The 27,446-nt window shown below is 41.6% G+C and overlaps 2 protein-coding genes across 2 annotated transcripts in view; one reads left to right on the top strand and one right to left on the bottom strand.

Annotated features, from left to right (window-relative positions):
• The window catches only part of WDFY4 (WDFY family member 4), a 135,849-nt gene that overhangs the window by 37,441 nt on the left and 70,962 nt on the right, over positions 1 to 27,446 (bottom strand). The window contains exons 39-46 of the mRNA XM_009888816.1: positions 25,167 to 25,244; positions 24,036 to 24,239; positions 23,160 to 23,211; positions 21,598 to 21,764; positions 12,926 to 13,074; positions 11,689 to 11,809; positions 9,141 to 9,226; positions 7,094 to 7,156 (exon numbers count right to left, since the gene is read on the bottom strand). Of these exons, the coding sequence (XP_009887118.1) occupies positions 7,094 to 7,156; positions 9,141 to 9,226; positions 11,689 to 11,809; positions 12,926 to 13,074; positions 21,598 to 21,764; positions 23,160 to 23,211; positions 24,036 to 24,239; positions 25,167 to 25,244 (920 nt within the window). The remainder of the gene's footprint in view (positions 1 to 7,093; positions 7,157 to 9,140; positions 9,227 to 11,688; positions 11,810 to 12,925; positions 13,075 to 21,597; positions 21,765 to 23,159; positions 23,212 to 24,035; positions 24,240 to 25,166; positions 25,245 to 27,446) is intronic.
• Positions 4,074 to 4,862, top strand: LRRC18 (leucine rich repeat containing 18). The gene has a single exon (XM_009888779.1). The coding sequence runs from the start codon at positions 4,074 to 4,076 to the stop codon at positions 4,860 to 4,862; it is 789 nt and encodes a 262-aa protein (XP_009887081.1).

Consider the following 27,446-nt stretch of genomic DNA (forward strand, 5'->3'; position numbering starts at 1 on the left):
GAGCTATTCCATAGGTGAATTAGAATGTGCCACCTCACTGCCTTCCTGTCCCCAGAGAGCTGCAGGGCATCCATAGCTCCACTGGGCTTGGCAAGCCTGCTCCACAACGCACAGACTTCCAGGAGGAGAGACAGAGGAACCTTCTCTCACAGACTAGTTCAAGATGGGATCAACCTCCATGCAGCTTTGGGTGCAGTGAAGTAGGAAGCAGCAACCTACAGGAGGAAAAGAACATGCAGAACCACAGAGGAGATCCTGAAACATCCAGACAGTGTCACAGGCAGAAGGCTTGTCCTGCTCCTGCCAGCCCTATGCTGAGAAAGGAAGAAGAACGGTTCAGGTAGAAGGAACTGAATGATCAGGGTCCAAATCTGTATTCTTCTAGGATCAGATATCCTTAGGACAGGCTTAAGCTACAATGGCTCATGACTGGGCCTTGTGCAAGCGCTTAAATGCAGATAAGGAGCAATCTCCAATCCTCCCTTGCCTCAGAGAGAGGCTGACAGTCCTAGTCCTGATGGCTCAAGGTCTGTTCCCTCCCTGCAGCTCCCAGCAACACAGAGCACCACAGACAGCATGATGCCCTTGACGTACATTTTTTATTCGTTTCTGTATCAGGTCATCCCTCAAAGCTCTTGGTCTGTGAAACACTGCTAAAGCTCTGAGGTTAGCCCTGGGCTTTCAAAAGCCCAATCCAGACCAAAGATTTTACCAAGTGTGGATAAAAAGGGACAGAGTTTTCTAGTCAAGGTGCTCTTTAGCGAGACCTTATCACATGGAAACGCAGGACCCACCCTTGGGCAAAGGCTTGCCAGCAGCTCAGAGGGAGAACCCAGCCAGTGGGGTGAGGGTTTAGAGAAAACGAGTAAAGAGAGTTCCCTCTTGTCATCATAATTTCTTAGGAAGTAGGGCAACACATCTACCTCTCCCTCTGCCATCCCAGGAGATGCACTGCAAGCATGAGATCAAACAGGCATAATTAACATTTACAGCAAGGAGGGCTCCTGCGATTCCTGAATTTTTAATATCAGTGGCTACAGAACTGGAACCCTCTTATGCAGAGTGAAAGAAAATGAGACGTGGCTAAGTAAGCGCCATTATCCTCAGCTACAGCCCTGTGAAACACTGATAATTAGTTTACAAGCATGCAGAGACAAGAGAGCTATTCATCCCCTTCAAGCTGTCTAGTGGGCTGGGTTGTTTCTGCAGAACTTTAATGCTAATCCCTATCTTTGGGATTGAAAATCACCTTTTTGTAAGTTTGAAACGTAGCTCCCACTTTTAACCCAAAGAAAATAGCACTTGGAAAGTGTGAGCACTCCCTAGGGACTCACGTTTTCCTGATCAGTGCATCTCAGAGGTCCACAATAGGATTTTAAAAAATCTGAGTAAAAGGAGGTGGTTAAATCTCCTTGAAGTCTGGGCACTATCCAGTGCATAACACAAAGAGATCTGTATTCAGGAAAATTACACTGATCTGTTCGTTTGGACTTCTTAAAAATCTGAAAGGTCCAGGTTGAAACTTTGTAACAAGTTGGCAAGGTTTATTCACAGAGAAGTACCCAAAGCCAAAAGGTTAAACTACTGTTATCCCTGACAAGCCTCCAGCACTCAACCTTCTACACCAGGCTCCCTCTAGTGCTCCCAGGCAGGCACAGCACCGAGGGACACCAGCACTGGGAACCAGCAATAAGAGATAGATGCAAAATAGGCTGAATTTTTGGCTAGCTGGTATTTTTAAGAAAGGAAACTGTTTTGGATCAGTTTCCCCCTTGGAATGTAAATGAAAATTAAAAGAAAAAAATTACTAGAAATTGAACGATTTTTTTTCTTTCTAAGAGTTTTTAAAGATGTTTTTAAAAACATTTCAAAAGAAATAATTTTGAATTTAGAAAAAAAAAATATGCATTTTTCCTTGAGGCTCCCTTTCATTTTTTTTAAGGCATATTTGGCTGAAAAACTTCACTCATCAAAATGCACTGAATGTTTTGGTCAACTCATTCCACACAAAATTCAAACAAAGAGAAAGTTGGACCCAAAAGTCAACGGGTTCACATCAACTGCAGGAAGTAGAAAATCTCTTTCCATCCTGCCAAAGTGTAAGGAAGCTGCTCCGCAGATCTTTTTCTGAAGCATGGTAGTCACTCTCTGTGCACCAGTAAGGGGCTTAGGATGTCCTGAGTCAGCAGTAGGGCTCTGGCATTTCCCATGCAGCTGAACTTGATCTTCAGAGAATTGACAACCAGAATATTGCATCAAATCCTTAAAATGAGTAACTTGTAATTAAAAAAACCCTATTGTTTTGATCTCCAGAACTTCCTACCCCCTCCTGGGCAAACTATTTAAGCTAACATCAACAAAGGTGGAAAAAGTACTTAATTTTCCACTGTGGAGTACTTACCCTGGAGCACTGTAAAGTTAAATACAGCAAAGACTGAGAGGCCTTCAGATTTAACAGTAATATGGCCCTGTAAGTACTACTGAGAGACAGAAACATGGGAGTGACAGACAGAAAGATTTAACTGTGTTTAAATATTTTTACATAAAATAACAAAGATTCAATTTTGGAACATACCCTCCAGGCAAGACTGACCCCACTATGATGCTTCCAGGATTTTCTGAAGCATCTGCCTCATTACAGAGCTCCCGGGAGGGTGGGTGGTAAGTGGCAGACATCCCCCTTGCTTTTGCATTATTTTTGGCTATGGCATGTAATTGAAAAGGAGCCGCGATGCCTTAGTTGTAGCCTGAGCTTCCCCTTCATGTATTTGCACATGATTAATGAATAGCCAAAAAGCCTGAAGGGTTTGTAATGAAGCCTTCCTAATAGGGAAATGTATTGTAGACAAATCTATATTTTGTCCCAAACAACCATTCATCAAAGGAGCGATTTGACTCTTCACAATTAAATGCCAGAGCACCCAGACTATCCTGAGATTAGCCAGCTGTAACCCATGCACCTCTCTGCACTCTGGCTGGGAAGGACTTTGTCATCCATTTCCAGGGAATCAGCCTATTCCCTCTGTCACTAGCCATAATTAGCACCTGTATTTGATGGCCTTCGATTAGAGAGATCGATCACCAAACCCGAGACTACAGTGGACTACTACTCATACAGGCCTCAATTCATCAAAGCACATAGCACATGCTGAGCACCAACCAATATGAGTCAAAAGTCTGACCAGAACACCTACACGCATTTTTTGAGGGCAGGGTACCTCCGCAGTGGGAGTCCTTCTGTCCCACAGCAAGGATGGAAGGACAATGTTAGAGTATCCAGAGTCTGTCCTTGAAAGCACAGGAGACACTTACCTAGGCCCGATTTAACATGTCATTAAGCAGCATTGACGCAGACCCCCTGTTGCAGTCTGCCCTGCAGGTGAGGAGTGAACTGCAAGCAGTCCTGGCAAATCTGGGAGCCCACTATGTTCTTGAGGTCCTGGTTAAAACAGAGACTCTTAATCATTTGCTTTAAATATTTAATCTTTCAACTGTGTCCAGAGCCCAAATCTCAGGTCCATTAAACAGGATGTTTAACCAACCTGTCAACAGACACCAGGCCTGTAAAGAAAGCAACCTGTTGGTCTGGTAGAATAAGTACAATTTTGGATAGCTTCTTTTAGTGCAGTCCCTAAGGACTGGGTTTAAATTCACAATATGTTTTGCTTAGGTCCTCAAATTGCTGATGGATAATAACACATTTCATTCAGTTTCATTACATGCTGAGCTCAAATTAGTATCTAGGGATGAAAGATAGCAAATTCCTCCCACTTGTAATTTCACCCTGTAATGCAACATAGGTGTTAGAATGCAATAAAAAATATTGTAAATTATTAGATTTTCACGTACTCAAAATACTTTCAGGAAGAACTTTCAGAGGTGCAGGTCCAGGGTTGAAAATTTCTGACCTTAAAAATATACTTCTGAAGAGTCCAGAGGTCACATGTTAATTTATAACTGAGTGATTATTTTGTTTTTAATTAGGAAGTAACAGCTACTGCTTTCAAAGGCTTTACTGGAGTTCCCACACTTCATCAAGAGGCTGGTGTGTCTGTCTGTCTCTCAGTGGAGAGATGGCTAAGGGGAAAGGAAAAGGTCAAAAAGGGAAGAAGATCACTTTGAAAATTGCCAAAAATTCCATCCGGGTATCTTTTGATGGAGGGCGCCGTCTTGACTTAAGCAAGATGGGTATCACCACCTTCCCCAAGTGCATTCTGAAACTGGCTGATGTGGATGAACTTGATTTGAGCAGAAACATGTTAAAAAAGATTCCAAGCAGCATCCAGAAGTTCCAGAAACTGCGCTGGCTGGACCTGCACAGTAATCAGCTCGAGGAGCTGCCCGAGGCAATAGGTACACTTCAGAACCTTTTCTACCTGAATATATGCAACAACAAGCTCACCACCAAAAATCTGCCAGAAGAGTTGAATCTTCTCAAGAACCTGCATATTCTCAACCTTGGGTTGAACTGTCTTGACAGTATTCCCACCAGTCTTGGGGCCCTGAAGGAACTTACAGAGATAGGTCTCTTTGACAACGCCTTGACCACCATCCCAAACAGCGTGAAAATGCTCCCCAAGCTCAAGAAACTGAATGCAAAAGGAAACCCTTTCCCTGATTCAACAAAGCAAGAAGAGCATACCGACTCCATCAAACGCATAGAAACGCTTCACTTGGTACAAGAGAAAGACCTGTGCTGTTCCTGCCTGAAGATGTGTCAGGATGAGAGGGACAAGCTGAACAAGTTAAAGAATGTGACACCCAGCCCCTCAAAGAAGCCAAGTTTCCCTTCGCTCATTACACCCAATTCCACTGCAAAGGATAACCAAGAAGAATGGAGATTAAGAAGGGAACATCCTTGAAATCTACAAAGTCACTCCACAGACCATGTCTCATGAAGTCCAGCCCTAACTATTAAAAAACTGACCTCCTTCCTCCTCCCTTTTCCTGCAGTTCTCTTCCTTTAAAGATATATGCAGTTTTAGAAGCAGCAGATCTGTGTGGTCTCTAAAATTAAATCCGAAACAACTAAAACAGATGTATATTTGGGAAAGGGAGCATTTGGGAAAGGAAGGACTATTCCCTAGCATCTGGGCCTGTTCATACAACACGTTCTCCATGTTTGGGTTTTGGGCTTTTTTTTTTTTGTTCTTATGTGTATGCACGTGTTCAGTGAAGGAATCTTCAAAAAGATAGGTTTTTCTCCACTCCCACCACTGAGCCCCAAGCATTAGTCCTGTTCATTTTTTTAGAGTGAGACACAGTTAAACTAGTCTCAGCAAATGCCATTTGGAGGAACAGACCTGGGAACCTTCTGCTGCTGGTGGCTGCCACCAGACCCTCAGGGAATCTCAGACAGGCACTATCAGTGTAGAAACCATGAGCCCGGTCCAATTTAGCAGAGGCAGCAGACACAAGTGTTATGCTCAGGAGTAACTAAGCAGTGCAAACACAATGCTTAGAGCTAAACAATCAGTGATCCTGTTTGTCATCAAGGGGCCAGACTCCGCATAAACAAGTTCTCTGGAATTTCAGATGCTACACCTGGGTGCAGTGATATCTAACTCGCATGACATAATCAGTATCACTACTCATCACACTCATTGTGTTTTGTTTGCCTCTGAGTTTCTCTCAAAGAAAGGTACAGAAGGGGGAAGGGGCAGGGAAAAAAATTCCTCTTTTTAAGGGTCCTGGGCATATCACTTAAACAGTGAATAAGAAAAGAAGAGTCACGGTTTTCCATGATCCAAGAATCAGTTGGTGAATTGATAAAAACAGGTCTGGTGTCCCCACAGTACTTTTAGCTTTCTGTTCACATGGGCGCATGCACATGTGCACCTGAGCACACACATTCACTTGCTCAAATCACATCCCTAGGGCAGAGTTTGTTGGCAGCCTGCAAACGGCAATATACAGGTACAAACAATGAGCAGATTATAAAAGCAGTCAAGCATGACACAAGAAGAGGTGCTGGCTGTGGTCATAGTAACATATGGTGATAGCAAACATTTAAGAATATTTAAATGAAGAATAAAGTGCCAGGGGCAAAGTACTCAGTTGTCCAGTAACAGCCCATTATCATTTTTTAAATGGCTACAGTAGAGCCTGGGAGTCAGAACTCCTGTGTATTATTCCTATGGACTAGGTGCAAAAACTGATACAGAGTTTTCCAGAAATGTTACTACCTCAATGTCATATGATACCTCAAAATAGTAATTTCTTCTTTCCATGCTTCAGCTGTGCAATTATTAATCGTGTGTCTGGGCAAAGAGCTTAGTCTGGCCTGCCTTCCTGTCTCAGGTAGAGGAAGACCTGACATGCTATGGAAGATGGTCATTGCTCCCTAGATGGGGAAGGGGCCCCTTGTACTGCTCTTGAATTCTTCTGACTCAGAAGTGGCTCCAGCATTCAAACGAGGGAAAAGTAAACGCATCAAGTCCTCAGTCCTTCAGTTCCCTGACTGGAGTTTGTTAAAGAGAAGTGTGCCCACTGGGGTCATTTTCTTGAACTTTCCACTTAAGCACAATTTTTCTGGGATCATTACTTCGGCAGTGGCACTATCTTACGTCTATATTATTTCAGCTCATGCTTAAAGGGGCCATTCTGCATAAGCAAGTTATCTGGGATTTTGGGTGCTTCACCTGGGTGCAGTGATCTCTAACTTGCACGACACAATCAATCAGCACCACTATAACATGCCAAAACATCCATGTGTACATCTATCACTGTCTGCCCTAACCACACAATAAAGAGGCCATTATGCAGAGGCATTATGGATTAGCTCTAACCTCACCTCACTGCCTGTCTCTTTCCCACACTAGCCATCTGTGTAGAGTTTACCAATAAAGTCATATTAAGGAGATAATAATTATCAATCAACTACGCACAGTCAGCTACTCGACACATTCTTCATGTCCTCATACTGTGGATGCTGTACACTAGAATGCTTTTCAGAGTTTTGCGGACACCTTTGAATCTTTAAAATAGGGGGCACAAATAGGTCAGTTTCTAGATGTTTTTTTAAGGTGCAATTTATTCACAAAATTGCATTTGTTATCTACAGTTATCCAATATTTCCTATGTTTTGTTTTACCTTATATTCAGGGACTTCTCTGTTATCCCCTTTGACTTCAAAGCAGGTTGGAAAGAGCAAAATCTATAGGAAATATGAAAGGTCACATTACAATTATTTAAATAGTTATCTGTATACATTACATATGTACATAATCTATGTCACATCCTGACAGCAACTTTCTTCCTGAAAGACGCCACAGCATTTCACTGAAACTTGAACCCAGGACAAAGGTGCAAGACAACACAGCAAAAGCATACATTTAATATTAAGGAGTTGCCTATGGGCTGGATAAAAGCAGTTTCTTTCCCAAATAGGGCCTTGAATTGATGTATAGGGCTACAGACTACTGATCATGTGGTTTAAGGTTCTATTAATTAAAGCCAGAGAATGAGAACCCACTGTCCTGGTTTCAGCTGGGATAGAGTCAATTTTCTTTCTAGTAGCTTCTACGTTTTGGATTTAGTATGAGAATAATGCTGATACACATATTGTTTTAGTTATTACTAAGTGATGTTTACATTAGTCAAGGACTTTTTCAGCTTCCCATAGAAGCTGAGAGGGAGCATAGACAGGACAAACTAGCCAAAGGAATATTCCATACCATAGATGTCATGCTCAGTATACAAATGGGGGTTGGTTGGTGTACAGACATCTGTGATAGCTGCTTGGGATGGGATGGGCAACTAGTCGTTAGGTGCTGAGAGTGACTTGTGTTGTATCGTTTTATTTTGTATATTCTTTTACCATTATTATTATTATTTTATCTTCTGTTACTGTGCTATTAAACTGTCTTTATCTCAACCCACAAGGGTTTTTTTCTCCTTTTTCTCCCTCTTCTCCTTACCCTACTGGGAGGGGAGAGTGAGGGAGTGGCTGGGTGGTCCTACTTGCTGGCTGGGGTTAAACCACAACACCCACTCAGATATTTACCAGCAAAAATGGCAGAAGGGAATACCAACCCATGTCTCAGCCACTCCTATGTACTTTCACTGGGGGTTTATGATGTCAGACGTATTAAACCCTTGAAATACATAGATTTGGTGACCTTCAACTGACGGGCAATATAGCCAGCTGAGGATCAAAACATTATCTCTGCCTCTGCAAGATTTCCCCAAGAGATGTTTGTCAGAGATGAGAGACAAAGATAAAGGCTAAACAAAGCAGCTGGCTCTGGGGCAGAACCTGGTGATTTGAAGTACACAGTTTATGCAGCTACTATGCACCCAGGAAGGTGCATAGAAGGAAGAATAGATAAATCTGCATTGACTTTTTAAGCAATACTGCATTAGAAACTGTTCAGAGATTTCAGGAGCAGAAGGAACTGCTATCATTGTTCAAAAATTAACAGTACCAATCCTCAGTCCATGGTGTAGAATTTACCACAGAAAATACCAGTTATTGAAGTATTTTTCCTGCGTAAGGGACAGTGAAAGTAAACCTGATATAAAGGCCAGAACTGCAGTGGGGAAAAAAAATGCTAGAAAGCAAAGTGAAAATTAATCACTTCATAATCTTACATTCACGTTCCATCAAACAAGACAAGCACATAAGGAGAAATATTTTTTAAACAAAAATTCCATTGTTAAAAGTTAACTCCACACCAAAGATATAAAGTCAGAGTCAGAGAGACAAAAACATTTTATTCCTGAAGAATCTAATGACAGACAGTTTGTGTGTTGGAAGAAAGCAGGAAGAAACCTTCTTTCACCCAGTACTGTGAGGTGAGAAGGAAGTGGCTCTCACCTCAGTGAAAGGAAGCAGCACAGCTACAACTGCAGTTTCCTGGGATGCAGGAATATACAACACACCACTGGGTGCTAGAAGAGTCCTACAGATGCATTAGCTCCCTTGATAAATCAATGGCTATATAATGCTTCGAAGAATTCCCAGGTCAGCAAAAGGAAAACTTCATAGCTTAGTGTAACCCGTTAAAGACCAAGGAGCTGCAATTGAAGAAAAAGCCCCTGGAGCAGCACAAGACAGGCATCTGAAGTCAGGATAAATGGGGGTGATAGACCAGTAGTGTCACCTCAGTGTTCCCGTGTTATTATGAAGTAGTGATTACCTCTTAAATATCTGATTTCGGTCGCTGTCATGGAAGACAAGAAATCTGGAGTAACCATTTTTGAAGAATATTTCCAAGGCGATCTCCTGCAAAGGTAAATCATTCACAGTGTGAAGAGCTGCAAAGCAAAGCCTAGTGCTGCAAAGAGTTCACCATGGCCTGTTCAATTATTCAGGGCTTTTAAAAAAAGGCCTTGACTTTGTATCAAGTGTGAAGAAGTACAGCAAAATATGCCTAATATTCCCAGTTTCTAGAACTGTGGGAATGGTCCTACTGGGTTCACCAGGAGTTAAATGCTTCTCAGAAGCAAAACCAAACTCCAGATATTGGTTCCATCACCTGTCTCCTCCTGCTGCTTCTGAAGCATTTTTATCTTGAAATCTCAGTGTGATTAACAAGACATTAGTAGCACTAACTTCTAATTAGGTGAGAAAGAGAACATGAAGAGGGGATACTAAATAAGCATTTCTTTTAGAAAGCAACCATACCGGTTTCTAAATGAGTAGTGAGCTCAACAGAAATGCCAAAATAATTTCTCCTGACTAGAAGCAGCAGAGGAGGAAGGAGAGTTTACGACATTTCTCACTGAAGCTTTAACATTGAAGCTTTCAAAGTTGAAAACTTTGCCCCCTTTTTTCTTCCATGACTCCACACATTGTTACGTTGGACATTTGCATATAAACCTATTATTTACTTAGTCAGTCGTCCTTTTTTCCCCAAAGTCAGTCACATAAAACTATAAATAACGTGTAGTGTCTGTGAACCCAGACATGAACTTCAAACCAAATGCAGCAGGTGCAATACAAACCTAGAAAAACACCACAATGGCAACTGCCCCATACACAATTCACAAATGAAGTATAAGGCAGAAAAGTAATCTGAGAACAACTATGGCAATAAACAGCTTGCAGCATTTGCTCTGAAGCTCAGCTTTCCAAACCAAGTCTGCTCATGTGTCACCATTACAGAACTGGGCCATGTGGTTTCACAGTTTTTGCTCTGAGCTGGGCTATGTGCACAAACAGGAGATCAGCTCTGAGGCACATGAGCTGCCTAAACAGCTGATCGATCTGTCCCACAGGGAAAGCACAAGGAATCAGTTTTCTTCTTTTTCTGCAATATTTTTTCAAAAGCAATTTGTGGCATAGTGTCCCAGTGCAATAATTTGAGAACTTGATACAGATACCCGAGTTTTCAGTTCATTCATTGAAACAAAGCAAAAATAAACAAACAAACAAAAAAAACAAACCCAAAAAACCTCCACAACCAAAAAGCCACAAAAAAATCCTCAAACCAACAAGCCCTGCCTTTGCCCCAGACCTATTCAAAGATTGTTTTTGCTCATCTCCATTTTGTACTTTGGGTCACACAAAACATTTGCATTTCACATGTTTAAAAAAATCCATACATACACAAACGTGAATATATGAGAAGATGGCAAGATTCTACTGGCAACTTTGATGCTATTCACAAAACAGAAGAGGTGGCAGTTCTGTTGTTCAGGTTGTTCACTAGTGATGTAAGAAAATAAGCTTCATACAGCTACTCAGACCAAGACTTAACATTCCTATACATGCTTGCAGAGTGACCTAGCCACTGAGATATGCTATATCCTGCAGCAAGTCTCACCTACTAAAATTGTCCATTTTGCATACATAATTATATGCAAAATAAAACACGGCTGAGTGCCATACTACATGACGTAAAACAATTATTAGCCCCATTTTCTCCAACTTTTCAATTATCCAAATGATTTCTTAATTCTCTGTTGAATCTCAGCCTTCCAAAAACAGATTCAGAACAATGGTAACTAGTTATGGCTGCTTCAAACTAGTTATGGCTGCTTCAAAACTCCATATTTTTGTCAAATCTATGAATTACTCTTTAGACTGTACCAAAACCCTCCAGAGCAAGTACAGAGCAAGGAGCTCTAGCTACAATTCTTCTGTGATTCTCACCACAGGCTCATCTAAACCAGACAAAACTGAAAGGGTACCGGGCCACTGGTTATGAATAGCTTCTGCGTAGGGCAGCAGACACAGAGGATTCAAATCCTCTGCTCCAATTTACGACTCATTTATTGACTTACATGCACAACTTGAAAGTTATTCCAAGAAGCTCAGGGTAAGCGTGTTACACATACCCATAATCCACCAATGTCCAAAACTACTGACGTCTGTGGGAGCTGAGTATTACTGAAAGTCAGGAACTTACTGGGAGCTTCCATCAAAACACAGGAACTTGACTTCAAGTCTTACTTTCAAAAACATTGAGATAAACTGTGAAGTTGTGAACAGCTGTGATTAGTTGTTAGCCTTATAACTAATGAGCCAACCTGTCCTGTGAGGACGCTTAAACACTCTGGTGAATCTAGAAAGGAGTTTGTATTACCAAAGGCTAGTGAAGCAATGATGGGAGCAAAAGCATTTTGGAAATCAAGCAAAGAAATTTCAGCAGTCTTAGTAAAAATTGTGCAAGTAGTTTTCAGTCACATATCATTATTGCTGTTGCAACTATCCCTCAAATGACCAAGCATGTTAGCTCCTACCTGCAGAAGAAAGCGCATCAGATGAATCTCTTTTATATCATGATATGAATAACGGGAACACATCTGATCTCCCACAGCATGATCTTTATGACATAAGTTGAAAATAAATGGATCACTGATGCTGGAAGAGAAAAATATAAAGAAAAACTAATTTTAAGCAAAAAAGACCAGGAGAGCCTTCATGAACATCCAAGTCCTCCCTAAAGAAGAATAAAAGTACTAAGAGATAACGAGATCAACTGGGGCATACATTAATTGAAAATAAAGCTAAATACTGAAGGCAGATTTTGTATTAGTTCTCAAAATAAAATAAAGAGCTCGTGGAGACTAAAGGTAGGTTTGGAATTATTTTAGTGCATGCAAATAGGCAGACAGCAATGTTTTGCACACACTGAAGTCTGAGAAGCAGCAAAAGAAGGAGCTGGGTGGGAGAATCTGAAAGCCTGGGTCAAGAGCAAGCATCATATGGACATACAGCTATTATAAACAGCAATTAATTGGAACTAATAATTAAGCAATTAGTTATTACATTATTGTGCACATGTACTGCAACTGCTATCTACAGCCTAGTCCATAGCAAATCCCTTAGAAAAACAACCTAATCTTTTATCAGACCCAGTCTAATCAATTCTTAAGTCAGCTGATCAGATTGACTGATATTGGACTTAGTAAGAATCGGATGCAGAGCAGACAGTCAGGGAGTAAAAACACTGAGTTACTCACTGTCCCACTGGGATTTGCACATGAGCACACACCATGCGCAAAGAGCTAAGTCTAACGGACTCATTACCAATATTGATTAGTTTCAATAAATCATGAGTCAAAGATGATAGCAGTGTGCCAAATATTAATTATGATTCTGTCTTGGAGAAACAAACAAAAAACTTATGAGACAATGAAGCTAAAGGCCCTTGTAATGACTGTTCCATATGAATAAAAGATGGGAGCCAGTCAGAAACATTAACAACACTTTAAAAGAATTGAAAAACAGCAACCTATGTGTTAGACTGCCCACCATCTCCATCTGTTGGAGCTGGGATTTCTTGTTGCAGCTCCAAAGCCTGTGAACAAGCACCTATGTTAGTTATGTTAAACAATTCTGTGAACAGATGGAAAGGATGGCAAACTTCTTGCTGTGCCCTCTTGAAATCCCCTCTTAGTCTGTGCAAATTCTAGGTATTCATGTGCCAATACTGAAGTTACCCAAGCAGATCTCTAGGAGGAAAGAATGACTTACCTGGACAAGCAGTGACGCGTACAATAGACTTCTTCTAGAGGAGATAACACAAAGCACTCGCAGATGTAAAAGTGCTCTTTGCCGAAGAGCAGCACCCCTTCCAATGCTGTATGCCCCTGCACAACTGCCACAGAGCACTTGAATGTGACCTAGTATGGAAGCAAACATAATGAAGCCAGGAGTGGGTAACACAGGAGACAGAGACAGCAGGGAGCAAGACCAGTGATGCAGAAGGACACGTGTTTGTACCAAAACAGCTGCCATCTTGATGGGGATGCAGCCACAAAATCACCATATAAGTGACAGTGCATGACTCTGTGGGACTAGTAATGGGAGGGTCTGATGTCCTTTTCCCCCAGTAAATCTATTCCTTCCCCATCTATCTTTGGCTATCTTTAGAAACATCACTACAGAAAATTAAGAGCTTGCAAATGTTGCAGGAGTTAGCACTGCAAAACTTTTTAGACAGCAATACTTACTACACAGGCAGAGGATTGAAGCAGTAAGAAAGAAGTGACTTACACAGCAGTGTAAAAACAGTAGCATATAATAAATATAGGTATATTTAGAATATAGAAAAAAGGCAAACACTTTTATTTAGATCCCACTGGATTCTATACTTGAAAAAATCCTGCAAAGGGATCCCATGGAGCAATGAGCAAGGAAAGGATTTAATGCTCTAGGTATCTATCTTACTACATCCAGCTGAATCAGCATACAATGCATTGAAATCTCAGTAACACAAAACTCTGCATCGGTACTTTTGCTTCCTATATTATACAGAAGGCCAACCAAAATATATGATTCTATGATTCTAGTTGTCTTAAAGATTTAGTTAAATATTCTGGAATAGTTTAAAAAACCTCCCTTGGCATCCCCAGACTCACTTTCTTTTTCTTTCTCCTGAGCAAATTAACTTGCCCCTTAAAATAGAGGAATTTGTAACCCACAATTTAGAAGCATTGGGAATTTTTCAACAAAGTAGTTCTTCAGTCATATATGCCAGTTCATAGAAACTTTTATTGGGAATGAACCAGTTTTGACAAAAAAAAACCAAAACCAGCCTTTTATCTGGAACAGTTTCTATGGCTGAGAGATGGTGTAGAAAGGAAACAGACAAATACAGAGACCAGAAAAGCCCAACTATCCAGAAAATTGTGTGGTCTGTGTGCAGGAAACAAAGTTCTGATTTTAAATCAAGCAGTAATTCACTGCAAAGAATTTCCCTAACATTTAGAGGCATGAAGTTCCTCATTTTTCTTGTCTGTTGATTCAATATTCTATACATACTCAGCTCCAAAAGAGCAGTCTGCTGGTTAGTGCAGTCAGCTGGGAGGATCAAGGTCAACTCACTGCTGTGCCCAGTTTGGACCAGAACTTTGAACCAGTATCTCCTACATTCCCATGGAAGGAAGCAGAAGCCAATCATCAGGTCCAGTCTCAGATGAAGCACCCTCTATTTGCAAAAATCCTTTCAAATGTTCATGCTACAACAAAACACTAATGCTCCCAAAAATCTTCAAACACTAATACTACCTTACATACTCACTGCTGAGCTCCCCCAGTAAATCAACATAATTCTGAACTAAACACAATCCAGAAATGAGTAAAAATTTGCAAGCCAACTTCATCTGAAACTGCAAGGGCCAGAGGGCTGCATACAGAGGGATTCAATCTGAGAGGTATTTACATAACAGAAGTTTGCTAGTTCAGAAATCCAGTGCAATGTTCTTGAGAGAACTGGCTGATAAGTATGACAAGTGTCACAAAGTCTGTTTTTCTCTTAAGATCTCAATGATCTTACCTCTACCAAACTTCATAAGAACAGAGGTCCTGTATTACTTTTTGTGCATGCAAAAATGACCCAGAAATAGCATTTGTTCTACTAGATCACGTAAAGTCTAAATGATGATATGTAGAGTAAGTATGGTTTTCCTTTGCTTTTTGCCTTTGTTCCTACCTCACTATTTCTGGACCCAAATCTACAACCTTCCTTGCCTCCATCCCAAAATACACATAGGCTAACTCAGGTTCATCTGAAACAGACCTGTACTGCTACAGGACCTTTCAAGTCTTTGCTGCCAGCATAACATAAATAATAAATTCATAAATAATTGAAATAAAATCCTGTTTCTACATTTAATTTTTTAACTGAAAAGCAATTATTTTGAAATCATTCGAGTGCACACAGAAGGTTGTTTTCATTCTGAGTTTGAAAGAAAACAACCCTGGAAGATTTCCATGGGTAAGTTTTGATGAAAATCCCTTGAATCTCCTTCTTCTTCCCCTCTAAATTATTTCTAAGAGGAAGCTGGAATTCTTCCATCACCTCTCCTGCAGCTCCCACAGGAATCCCTGTCTCTTCAGGGATATGCCAACCACAGAACTCTCTGAACTGGAATGCCTCTGTGTGTGCGTGCCATTGCGTGGTTAGAGGCAAGTGTGCTTGCGCTGAGAATAGTGGGGAATTCTGCTCACATCAGTGAACCACAGGGTTTCCTGAAATAATTAAATAGCAGAAAGATTGCTTCTTCCCAAAAGGAAGGTAATGGAATGTTGAAACATCCAGCAATAGCTAAACGGCCACAAAGTTGAAATCCAGACTTCTAAGAAATCCACCTCAGCAAACCCAGCCCATACGCCAGAGATCACGTGTGTGGTTTTGGGAGGCACGTGGATTGTGCAGGGGACCTCTCATGATGATTAATATGGTCTGGCACAAATAATCACTTTGTTACTCTGCCTAAGGCAGGACCAGGTCACTTTAGCAGGTCTTGTGAGGGGAGAGAGCACATACCTCTTTTTATCAAACCTTGAACTCTAAGCCCCAGTACATTCTGTCTCCTGTACTGTTCAACCAGTAACAGTCACCGGTGCCAAATCCATTGCTTCAATTTTATGTTATCACCCCAACAGAATTAAATACATCTGCACTGTTAGAAATACTAGGGCCCTTGGGCTGAGACAGTTGTCATTTGGAGAACAGAGCTCATTTTATTCCAGGTGAGCAATAAAGACCCAACAAAGAGGTGTACTAGAGAACCCCCACCAGGACAGTCTTGTACCTACAAGTCTTGCATTGAAACACCAGCAGCCTGAAATTACCGTAGATTAAATAAAAACTTCCCTTTTCTGTCAAAACAGAACAGAATCCAGTTCACCAGCCACTAGAATCATTAATCAATAAAGCAAACATGACATAAAATAATTGAATAATTACCTTCTAAGGTATTGCCGAAAGCCCTGAATCTCGATTGCTCTGTTCATTCAAATGTACAAGGGAATTACAGCTACAGGCATGTGGTGGTTTTTGTTTTTTTGTTTTTTGTCTTGTTTTTCAAAAGAGCTGTTTGTAATTGTTCCAGTTGCATTTAAGTGAATAGCCATAAAAGCATATCTGCTCTGAAGTTCAAGAGCCAGATTTCCAAAGGAATTACATGCCTGAAGATGCAAACAGTCTTTACACAGTTTTCAAAAATGCTGAAGGAGGTTATTAATCTATTCCTGCAGACTCTAGTAGTGTTAGCGCAGCCGCTCCAGGGAAAAATAAAATGCAAGGAAATTAAAATCACAAAACCATGTCACTGGAACACACCCATACCACACAATCACCTGAGCATAGCATTTTGACAGTATGAGGACAAAAGAATGGCTACCCCAAGTCAGTTCAGAGGTCCATCTAAACAACTATCCTGCATCTTAGTAACAGAAGCTTAAAGAAATAGTATAAGAAACATGCTAGGTATGGAGTGATTCTTGATCTTCATACTCCTTCTCAGCAATCAGTGGCTTAGGGACGTCCTGAAGCACCTTCCTCCTCCTCATTGTCACACCTCATGTTTCCCTATAAACACAGCTGTCTGTAGTCACTTGCTTAGCAAAAGGCACAAAAACTTTGCACGATACACATAAAAACAACACATACAGGTAGCACTGTATCAGGAATCAAAGAGATGAACCTGTTGTTATACGCTCTTTCTGCCCTTTCTGTTGTGTATTGAGGAACCCCAGGGTGTATCAGCTACAAAGGACCTGTCAGTAAAGCAGGGTCCATGTTATTTAGGGCCACAGAGTTTAAAATAACCAGGAGTACGTGAAATAAAATATGTTGCTTTCACAATTTTTGCTAGGGAAACAGATATATGTTATCATGGTAAGTGACAGCAGTACAGGTCCACCTCTCTGTGCCACTCACAAGACCTTTCCTGCAATGATTGTGTTAGCTTGTTGTTGAAGTCTCATCTTACTTTGAAATGGTCACACACGCGTCTCATTAATCATAACTTAAGAATACATGACAGGTTGCTTCATTCTCTCCAGCTGCTCAATGACCAAAGGAAACTAAATCTACTTGACCTAGTCTTTAGTGGTAGGGGCTTTAGGCTCAAGTTTTGTCACATCTAAGCTGTTACAAACATTGGATCAAGTTTCTCAAATGGTCAGACTTGAGTGAAACCATTGCAATTGCTGGAAAGAAAGCTTTGCAGTCATAACTTTGCTTTGAAAGACCCAGGACACATTCCTTTTTTTCAGGTAGCCTCCACTCAGCCTCCCTCCCCTACTCCACTGGAACAAAAACCCCATGTGGGAGGTGTTTCTTCAGCGTGCGCTTCTCAGGTTTTAACAACTTCCCAAATGCTGCAAGGAAAGAATATCGGATATTTAGGAGAAATGGGGGTGGCAGAAGAAAGTTCTTGTCCTGTACATGGTCATGGGCATTGGGACTGTTCTTTGTCCTTGCTTTCTGTGATGAAAGCTGTGATGAAAGCTGATGATAGCATCTGGAAGCCAGTTCTAATAGGATTGTGCTCATACCTCTTGCACACTCAGACGTCTCTGTCTCACTCCAGGCTCCTCTCAAACAGAAAATGCTGCCAAAAACTAATATGAGCCCTTAAATTTCCCCTTAGGTCAGTTGACTCAAGTTCATGCCCTTCCCATTGCTCCCATGACACTCTCAGGAATAACCACAGCAAAGTCTGCCTGCTGCTTTCCCTGCTGCATCATTCTACAGAAAGCAACTAACTGTTAGGGGATCAGTTGTGCTTCCTTGAGGTGGTAGTCAGGACACTGCAGTTTGTCATGAGCTCTGCAGAGATCCAGGGAGCAGCCACAGCCTTACAACTGAAAGATGTTTTTCATCAAGGCAAACATCAAAAAACTCACCCAGAAGCAGATACGAAGGGGGAATACTAGGTGGTATCCATGGAGCACAAGTAGCATGGTGAAAGAGCATGACCAGAAGAGAAGAGACCTGACTAAAGCTGCTACTCTTTTTCTGTGTGGCTTTGGGTTTTCTTTTTTTTTTTTTTTTTGACACTTACAGCACAAATCAGATCCTGTTCTTTGCATCTAGTAGCAGAGTTGTTCGCTGGCTGGGGTGGGGGTGGAGTGGCATGGGCTAGGGAAGGGGCTGCCAGCAGCCTCTCCACTGCAGCAGAAACCTAGATAGGGCAAGTCAGAGGAGCAAGCATCTGCAACACCCTGTCCTTCTTCAAGCACTCCTATCTGAACACAGGAAGAGTTTCAGCACTCCTTCCTGCAATGAGGTAGCCATTACAGTCTCTGCTCCTGCAGCAGGGAGGGAAGAGGAAAAACTGAGGTACAGAAAAGGGAAATGGCTTGTGCCAAGTACTTGGCTTCCTAATCCTTGGGTTTGACCGCAACAGCTAGTCCCTGTTCCCACCTCACATCAGCACATGTAAAGTTCTTTACTGCTGCATCCTCCCACTGGGATGAAAGGTAACAGTGTTGCCGTGAAAACATGCTGCCTTGGTGTCTTGCATAGCTGTGAGGTATGTGCAATGCCCCTAAAAACACTGGTTCCACCAAAAGCATGCAGAGCTGCTGCACTGTTCTGCCAGTCCTAGATGCTGAACCTTGCAGCTGCTTCCTCTTTCAGCTGAGCCTGTTCCTTAATCAGCTCCCTTCTCCCAACCGTGGATCCCACTCCCTCTGATTTAAGCTAGTCCCTTCTATTATTGTCCTTGGCACCTCCTGTGCTCTCTCCAGCCCCTCCTTCAAGGAAAGACATTGTGCCCAGATTTCTGCTAGGCCATGCCCTCTTGTTAACTTCACATTCATTACCCCAGCTGCTTGGATTTCTTACTGTCTCAAATGACTTGCTGGCAAACAGAGATTTACTTTTCTCCAAAACTCAGAATTTCTACACCAAAATCATTCCCCAAGCCTTCCTACATTTTCTTCATCTATTACATGCTAACCCCACATTAACAACTTGGCAGGACTACTTTAGGTCTGTAAAGATCAGGGATGCGATCTCACAGTTGAGGGCTCAGATTGCAGATGTAGGAATCCAGTCTCCCTGTCTCTGCTGGTAAACCAGGGTTATTTAAAGGGTTGGCCCTGGCTTTTGGTAGGCAAGTTGATAGGTAGGTCAGGATAGGTTCCTATTTGCATTTCTTTTGCACAATTCTGCAGCAGCACATGTTGTGTAACATCACCCACATCACATATAACCTCTCCTCCATGACTATGGTGTGTACAGTCTCAGTGTACTGAAGATACATGCAAAATATAATCTTCACCTGTACACACTATAACCTCAGTGGAGCCTCAGGAAAATGTATAACCAAGAAGCCAGACTATGACAGTTCAGTAACTTCTGAGAGGACAGCCCTGACAGCAACATCTGTAAATCTGCACCTGTAGTCTGATATTCATCTAGTGAATTACACACATTGACTTCTCTGTGCAGGAAAATATCATCTTGTGCTTAGGGCACATAGATACTACTTTACACTACTGGAAATGTCATGTTTTCTAGTCTATTTTGCAAGCAGATAAAACAAAAGATTAGATGATATTAGCATGAGAATACCCCACCTGTACCCATATTCTCCTGATTGAACTTGCTGAGAACAGACTCTGAACCAACAGACAATATAGCAAGCATTTGATCTGCTGCTTGTGCAAAAAAGCCATCTCACATATCTGAATATGTACAAAGGTGTCTGTTTAATGGTAATGCAAAAAAATAGCACTAAGTGACATTACAAAACAATGAACACTTTCCAGAGAAGGGCTATCCCTGTGTTCCAGAAATCAATCTACTATCTGCCAAAGCATTGCAATGACTTCTCTGTGCAGTGCAGTAGGTAAGACAGTTCCAGTTGCCTGCTTAAAGTGCAAACAGCTCACAAGGCAGCCATTTACAAGGCAGGACCGCAGCGTACTAAGTGAGCGCAGGACAGCTAATGTCACCCCCTACTGCTTTTTTTAATACTTCTGTCAGCACAGCAACACGGTGACTGCTGCTGGAAAAAAACATGCCTGGCGTTTCTGACGGCTTCCTGCAGAGTTACATGGAGAAGAGACAGACAGCCTGAAGGCTCAAAATGAGATCAGCCTGTGGAAAACATGCCTCACATTTTCATGCTTGTCTCCTTCTGCTGGGGAGAGGCATGGGGAGGGGAGGAAAGGAGGAAAGACAGAGAAATGAATTATGTTGTATAGACAGACAGCATACCAAGAGCTCTAATAGCACCAGGAAGCCATCATGTCAGAGAACAAGAATATGACCCCTGGCCACTTGCAAAGCATCAAGAAAATTCTCTGATGGTATAATTATTTCTATATCTATGTACAACTACCACAGCACTGCGATGGCTGAGTTTAAATTCTCCAAGTCTGACCCTTGGCTTCCACCACAGGATGCTAACTCTGGGGCCAACAGGGGAAATTATGCCACTGGAAGAAACAGGTACACTGCAAAAGATTGGAGAATGAGGCTGGGTCTACTCCTCATGACAGAATCTCTCACAGTCCTGCAGAAAATGGCTATGTGCAGTGCATAGCCAACATCAAGGATTTGATTTAGAATCACCATTGTGGGGACTATGCTGAAAGTGAAGGGCAAGTTTCTGGCTTTCAAGCAAAGGGATTAAATTGTGAACACCAGACCAAAGTTACCGTCCCCCTAACAGAGTCACCCCTATTTATTCCACAGCTCATGTCCTCCACCAGTGTTCCTGAACCTGCCTCTGCCTTATGCTGGGAAGAAGCCTGGGAGAAAGATATCTAGTCCAGTACAAGGACAAAGAAGGAACAGCACTGTTTTGACTAAATGACACACAACAGAAGCATCAAACAGGAAGCATCGAAAGTCTCTATGGCCTTAGAGGGAAGAATCTGTCCAGTACTCATGGGGAGGCAGAGAAGAAAAAGGCACGTGAAGGGAGGAAGAAAACATTTTCTGGTATTCAGCAAACATCACTGAAGTAGCAACCTATACAAAATCGGCACATTCTTACAGAGGTAATAAATACATTAGATCCCGGCACTGCTCGGAGCGTGAGTAAAGGTGGGGAAGCAGGACAGGAATTCTCAGAGTCTCATGATTTGCCATGTCTTATGCAAATTCAGACAATACTGTCTCACAGGTATAAGAATACCTTGGTCACATGCCCAATTTTTTTTTCCTGTTACTTCAAAGAGTTAATATTAAATGCTCCTCAAGAATAAGTCTACATACGAGTTCATAACGACGCTGGGAAACAGTAATTGCTCCAAGGAAACAGACAGTGAAGATGTTTACTGTAGCCTGAATCCATCTGAACCCCAAACTGAAAGGAACAGACAGGACTCCACATCCAATTCACCCTCTAAAATGCGATGTCCCCGGAGAAAATTCTCTAGTTCATCTTTCCTACCTTTTCACTCTCTGCAAACTCCTGCAATATAATTTGTCTCTCCACACACAGTTCCAAGAAGTCTTCTGAATGGAAACTTTCATGTAGAGCAGGGAAGAATGTTAGCTGGTTACAATCTGATCCCTTCTTATCCATCTCCCTTTCTGCTCCATTTAACGTCAGCTCTCCTATATCAGTATAAAAGAGATTGCAGTTTTAGTGGTAGTCGGATGACACCAAAACCATTTGCAATTTAGACTTTCACCCAATCTGTTCTACCTTGGGAAACAGCATTATTTATCTGCAAAAAACAGGCAAGACAGAAGTAAAATCTGTCACTGCTAAAGGAGGATGTTTAGTTCAGGGAACTAAAATCAGGTAGCTGCACTGAGTCGTAATTCATGCTAAATTCCTATAATCACTGAAGATTTAAAAATATTGAACAAATGCATTTATTCTCATTTCTTCACTGTGTTGGGCTGGTCATCTTATAATCAAACAATTTAGAAAAGAAGAATCTGTTCACATACATGAATCTAGGAAAAAACGAAAACGGTAGTCTTCTGGGGACATGCACCGAGCAGGATCTTAAGAGACACAATCCACTCATACCTTGCCCAAGCTGTGTCCCAAGTTTTGCAAATTCATGCAATGCACCCAGTTAGGGTAGGAATGATCAAACTTCTTTTTGAGGTAGACTGTAACCACTTTCATGCAGAAACTACGTAGTACTTCAGTCTTGTTTGGAGTCTAGAACAATGAGCTCCATGGTCACTTGATTTCTAGGCCCTACCACACTACAAAGTATACAACAGTAATGCCTGTTTCCAGTGTACACTAAAAGCTTGACAGGAGGCTGAAATCCACAGCCTTTGACATGGCTGAAACTTCCAAACTACGGTTGTTTCTCAATGTTGGGTTTTTTTTCCCCCTCTCTGAAAAACTATTGACTTCTGAACCATATTGCACACCCCACCCCCACCTGCTCCCCCTCATTCTTCTCACATAACAGAAAACCTGGCCCTGGAAAATGTTGACATAATGATTATATTTTGAAAATTTCGGTTCTATTTTGAACAGTGAAAAATGATTTGACATGTTAGTTTTCTTGATGATTTCCTTCCACTCTAGAATTTTGTCCACATTCTTGGAAAGTTACAATTCCTATTACCACTTCTCTGAGCCATATATCACCTGATCTTAAATACTATTTCAGAGGTAGAACTGGAGTGTCTACTAAAAGCAGGGGGAAAGTCTGCACTTTTCCTCTGAGTTTAAGCAATTAGAAGCTTTCCAGGTGCCCAAGAATGCCCAAAGCTTTCATTTCAAGATAGCTTTTTTGCTTTCAGATCTTTCTGGTGGCAACAAGAGAGCAAAAAATTCTGAAGACAGTTTATATGCCACCTATAACAATTACATCAGCCTTTTCCCAGATGCTCAAGTGACTTTTTAGCCCAGCTCACTGACAATAAGTTTTCTTCCCTAGATGAAATTCTGGCCTGGAACTCCATACACTAACTCTAATTCTCTTTGGCTGTTTGTGTCCACCCTCTTGATGATTTTATTTATCCCTCAAAGGTTACCTGGATTCACTTCAGCAGTGGGGGTTGTTTCATTTCTGTTCACTAGGAGAACCTGAAAAGAGACTAGATATAACTAGAGTGGAATATGCAGACAGGTAAACATAGCTTAGAACCCTGTTGCAGAGAAAAAACACAGATTTAGATCTACATTGCAAATAAATGCCTTGGAAATTCAAATAAACCCATTTGAAAGGACCCAAAGGAACAATTAAATGTAGGAACAAATGTCAACAATTAAGCAAAAAGACTATTGTCTTTTCAAAGAAGACCCTGCATGAGGCCGTTTCTAGGATAAAGATCATACCACCCAGTCTACAGAAAACTGCCAGAATCCAAGCTTCACCTAAAAGTGGAAAATGTCCTAGAAATGGGAACCTCCTGATGTACTAAAGTGCTTCATCTTCTGGTTGATAGGATTTGGCACTTAGGCACTATAGAGAGTAGTAAATACCCCACATATATATTTTAATGCTTAGCTTAGTTCAAACCATTCTAATTCCCCTGTCTATCATCCACCAGTTCTAGCAGCCCTAATAAGTGTAAGACTAAAAGACAGTGCCGCCTTCTAACGGGACTCTGTTGCGTGCATTGGTAAGTGCTATACCCATGACACATTACAAGCAGAAAGAAGGTATGGTTGGGTTATGCTCTCATCTGTCTTGGGAGTCCTTATACAAGAAAATCAGGGAAATCATTTTGTTGCTGATAAATACATTGCAGCCCCTCTTACTCTCTCAAAACCAGACCTGTTCAGTAGGTTCTCTTTGCATGGCACATTGATGAGTCAGGTGACAAAGGAAACCAAAGGAAAGAGGTGAGTACAAAGTCTCCAGTGACTGCTACAGAAGTTGTGCACCTCCTGCAAAAGCTTTCTACCTCACTCTTCATTCGCATCATTGTCGCTCGGGTGTTCGCATGCTGAATCCTCCTCCTCATTCGTGAAGGCCCTTCATAACAATCTAGACTCCATCGTGGCTCTAAGGATCGTGATGCATGCCCCCACGGGCCCCTTCTGTAGAAAAGTTGCTCCTCGAGTATCATCCAGTCCTTGGCTGCTTTGCTGTAACCACACTGCAGCATCTGTGGGACAGAACCACTTTGTGCCACCTTTTGTACACTTCCCTCCTCCCATCCAGCAGTGGCACTACTCCAGTGATTCAGGGGGATTTACCCAACCTACTGGATAGGACCACTGCAAGAGGGAGCACTGAAGACACAGCAACCACAGGTCCGACTGTCTACTGAAAGTGTGCTGTGGGAGATGCTACTAGTCAAACTAAGATACAGTGACAAATATGAGCGTGTCACAAACTTCAACCTCCTTGAAAATGGCTACTTTCATTAGATTTCCAACTCAAAAGTAGTGAGCCAGGAGAACAATATCAGAGGTTTTATTCACTCCAGTTTTTCCTGGTGAATGTTTGTGTGAAATGGTAACAACCATGCTCACTGAAAGCACAGTCTGAAAGTCTCAGTCAGCAGTGTACCGTGTTTCCTCCAAGCATGGCATAAATTTAATTATTTCTATCTAGAAGGTGTGTGCAGGGGGCTGGGGGGACACTAAGCTATCAATTTAAAGGAGAGAAAAAGCTAGAATTTCAAATAATGAAAAACTTGTTGGTCTCTGATGGCCAATTCTGAAACAAAAACATACTTGTGAGATTTTACTGGATGAGCTTGAGACCTCTTGAAAAGTTTTACTGGCTGCTTAGAAAAAGAGGTCAAAGTCCTCACTTTCATTTCTGCCACTGTGAGAGTGGAATAATTTTTCTTTAAACAAAAGAGAAAAGGTTCCTGAAGATAAAGTGAGGATCTGCAATCTGATTGGTGAGTGACGCTATATCACATTTCAGTGGTGATGTGAGGAATGGAGTATTGACTCATCAACTCTCAGCATTTCTTTAGGCGTACTACTCATCTCACTGATGAAATTCCTGATTTCTCAGGGTAGTCCGAGAGCATCCTTTCAGCAACACAAAGCTGTTGCACAGTATTCCTGTTCTTTACCTGTATGTGGTTCTTGTACAAAGAGGCATACAGCTCCTGCCCCATTCTTCGGTACTGTTCCATACATGACACAAACCCCTAGAAGAAACATCAGAACACATTATACCAGGGTGCTGCAGGTGTAAACTCTCTGTCAAGCAAAATCAGACATTAGTTGCTCTATCTTTTACAAGAATAATTAGGGAATACGGCCTGTGTCTGCAAGTTTGATGGCTCAGACAGTATTGCGATGAGGCAATCATCTGAGAGCAAGTTGCATACTTACATCATGATAATATACATATTTGTGATCTTAACAAGGGTCGTTAGTGGAACTACTCAGAAGGAGAAAGAAAACAGCAAATAAAATTTAGGGCTCCTTTTGGAGCTGAATTAGTTATTAGTGTAAGTAGCATAAAAGACAATTAGCTGTTGCAGAGAGCCCGACTGAGGTAAGGATCTGTAGCGACACACCTGCTCCTTGCTGCAGAAGCAGAAAGTGCAAATAAAGGAATAGTCCATGTCCCCTTTTTGCAGACAGGAAACCAACTGTCTTCAAAAACATTTTTTTTGAGATTTAGGAGGCTAAATCCTCTGGCAACAAGTGACTTGGAGCATAAATACACTATTTAATGGGACTGTGATGCAGAGATGTCTGAGCTAGCTCTAGAACTGGGAACATGTAGAGCTGTGCTAGTGGAAAACAACACCCCTAACAACTGCATCTGCTCAACCACACAGCACAAACATGCCCTAAATACCAGTGCTACTCAGGTGTTTCTGGAAATACATGTTTTCCAAAGCAGCCTGACAGAACTTGCTGGCCACCTTTCCTTTCCTGCCAGAATGCACTAGACTCACAGAACAGTGAACTGCATTAACAGTTAATCTGCTAGTTTAATGGAATGAACTTCTCAAGCTAAGGGTCTCTGTGCAAGTACAAGACTGATGAACTGCTGTCGAGAGATTATAAGTTGCTTTCTCTACTCTGCAAACAGATTGTTATGTGATCTTCAGCAAGACATGCAATTGCCCTAAACCACTACCTCTCCTACCACAAAACAGAGACTATAATACTAACCTCAGAGTTACACAGGCTAAGACCATAAACAAGGGTCCAGTGTTGTGGGATACTTAAACTCAGGGAGTAGGGAAATGAAATGGGTTTCATTCTCTTCTTGTTAACTCCACCAAACCCCACAGGTTTGGGGGTCACAAGGTTCACATAGCCAAGACCTATACAGAACACAAACCAGAGAATTTCAAACAGCACTTCCTATCTGAGCTTCCTTTTTGAAAAGATCAGCAGAAACATTATTAAGCTGAATGGAATCCCTCAGGTGCCAAACTAGCATCATGGAAAAAACACAATACAATCTAGGATATTCACAATCATACTAATTCCTCAAATTCACCTGTTACACTTTGATTAAAGACAAGCTTCCAGCTTGGAAAATGCTAGGTTTGTTCCTTCCTTTTTCATAGCCAGCTATGAAATTTTGGGTCCCAAAGAGACTTGAAGCATTAGTTCTCATGGCATTCTTTTTGCCTGATCAGAGAGACAAAGCATATGGAAAGGCTGTGTCTATAGCTGAAGCACCGAACAACTGCTGAGTAAACTACTGGCTTGTTTTATCTTATTGCATAAAGGCAACTGAAGAACCAGCACAGGACTCTGCTTTAACAGGCTGTCCAACACTCATGAGACTGTTCTAGAGTCTTATAACTCAGACTTTTCTATGCAAACACAAGGACAGCTACTCCATCTATTTCTCTCCTTGCTCAGTACCTCTTCGCGTGACTGCTGACAAGTAGCTACTGGGAGGAGCTCAATATCACAGCCTTCTTACAAACAGCCACAGGTAAAAATTCTCCTGTTTGACAGTGTATTTCCTGGAAAAGGATTCTAGCTATCCTGTTACAGCTACATGATACCATGTCTGATATTCTGAGCATACTTGCTTTAAAATTTTCCAAATCAAAAGCTCTCTGAAAGAGCAACTTTTTTTCCCTGAAGTCAATGTTTCAGCACATTGGGACCTGACTCAGGATGATGCTCCTAATCACTACTGAAAGAAACAGAATCCCAAAAGTCACAGTATCCAAATAAACCGTAAACACTGATTCCATGCGTCAGCCAAATATGTAGGAAGTATTCAGGCTTACTTGAACATGATTCTGAAGTCAAAATAAGATTTCTTGCCCTTCCCATGAACTTACAAAAGGTACATCAAAGCCATGACATGGAAAAAAAAAAAAAAAAAAAAAGAAAGGAATCGGAGTGGCTGGCCATTAACTGCA

This window comes from Charadrius vociferus, unplaced genomic scaffold, assembly GCF_000708025.1.
Source record: "Charadrius vociferus isolate BGI_N301 unplaced genomic scaffold, ASM70802v2 scaffold436, whole genome shotgun sequence".
Lineage (NCBI taxonomy): Eukaryota > Metazoa > Chordata > Aves > Charadriiformes > Charadriidae > Charadrius > Charadrius vociferus.

Coding starts and splice junctions, on each gene's coding strand:
- LRRC18 (XM_009888779.1), top strand. CDS start 4,074: ATGGCTAAGGGGAAAGGAAAAGGTCAAAAAGGGAAGAAGATCACTTTG.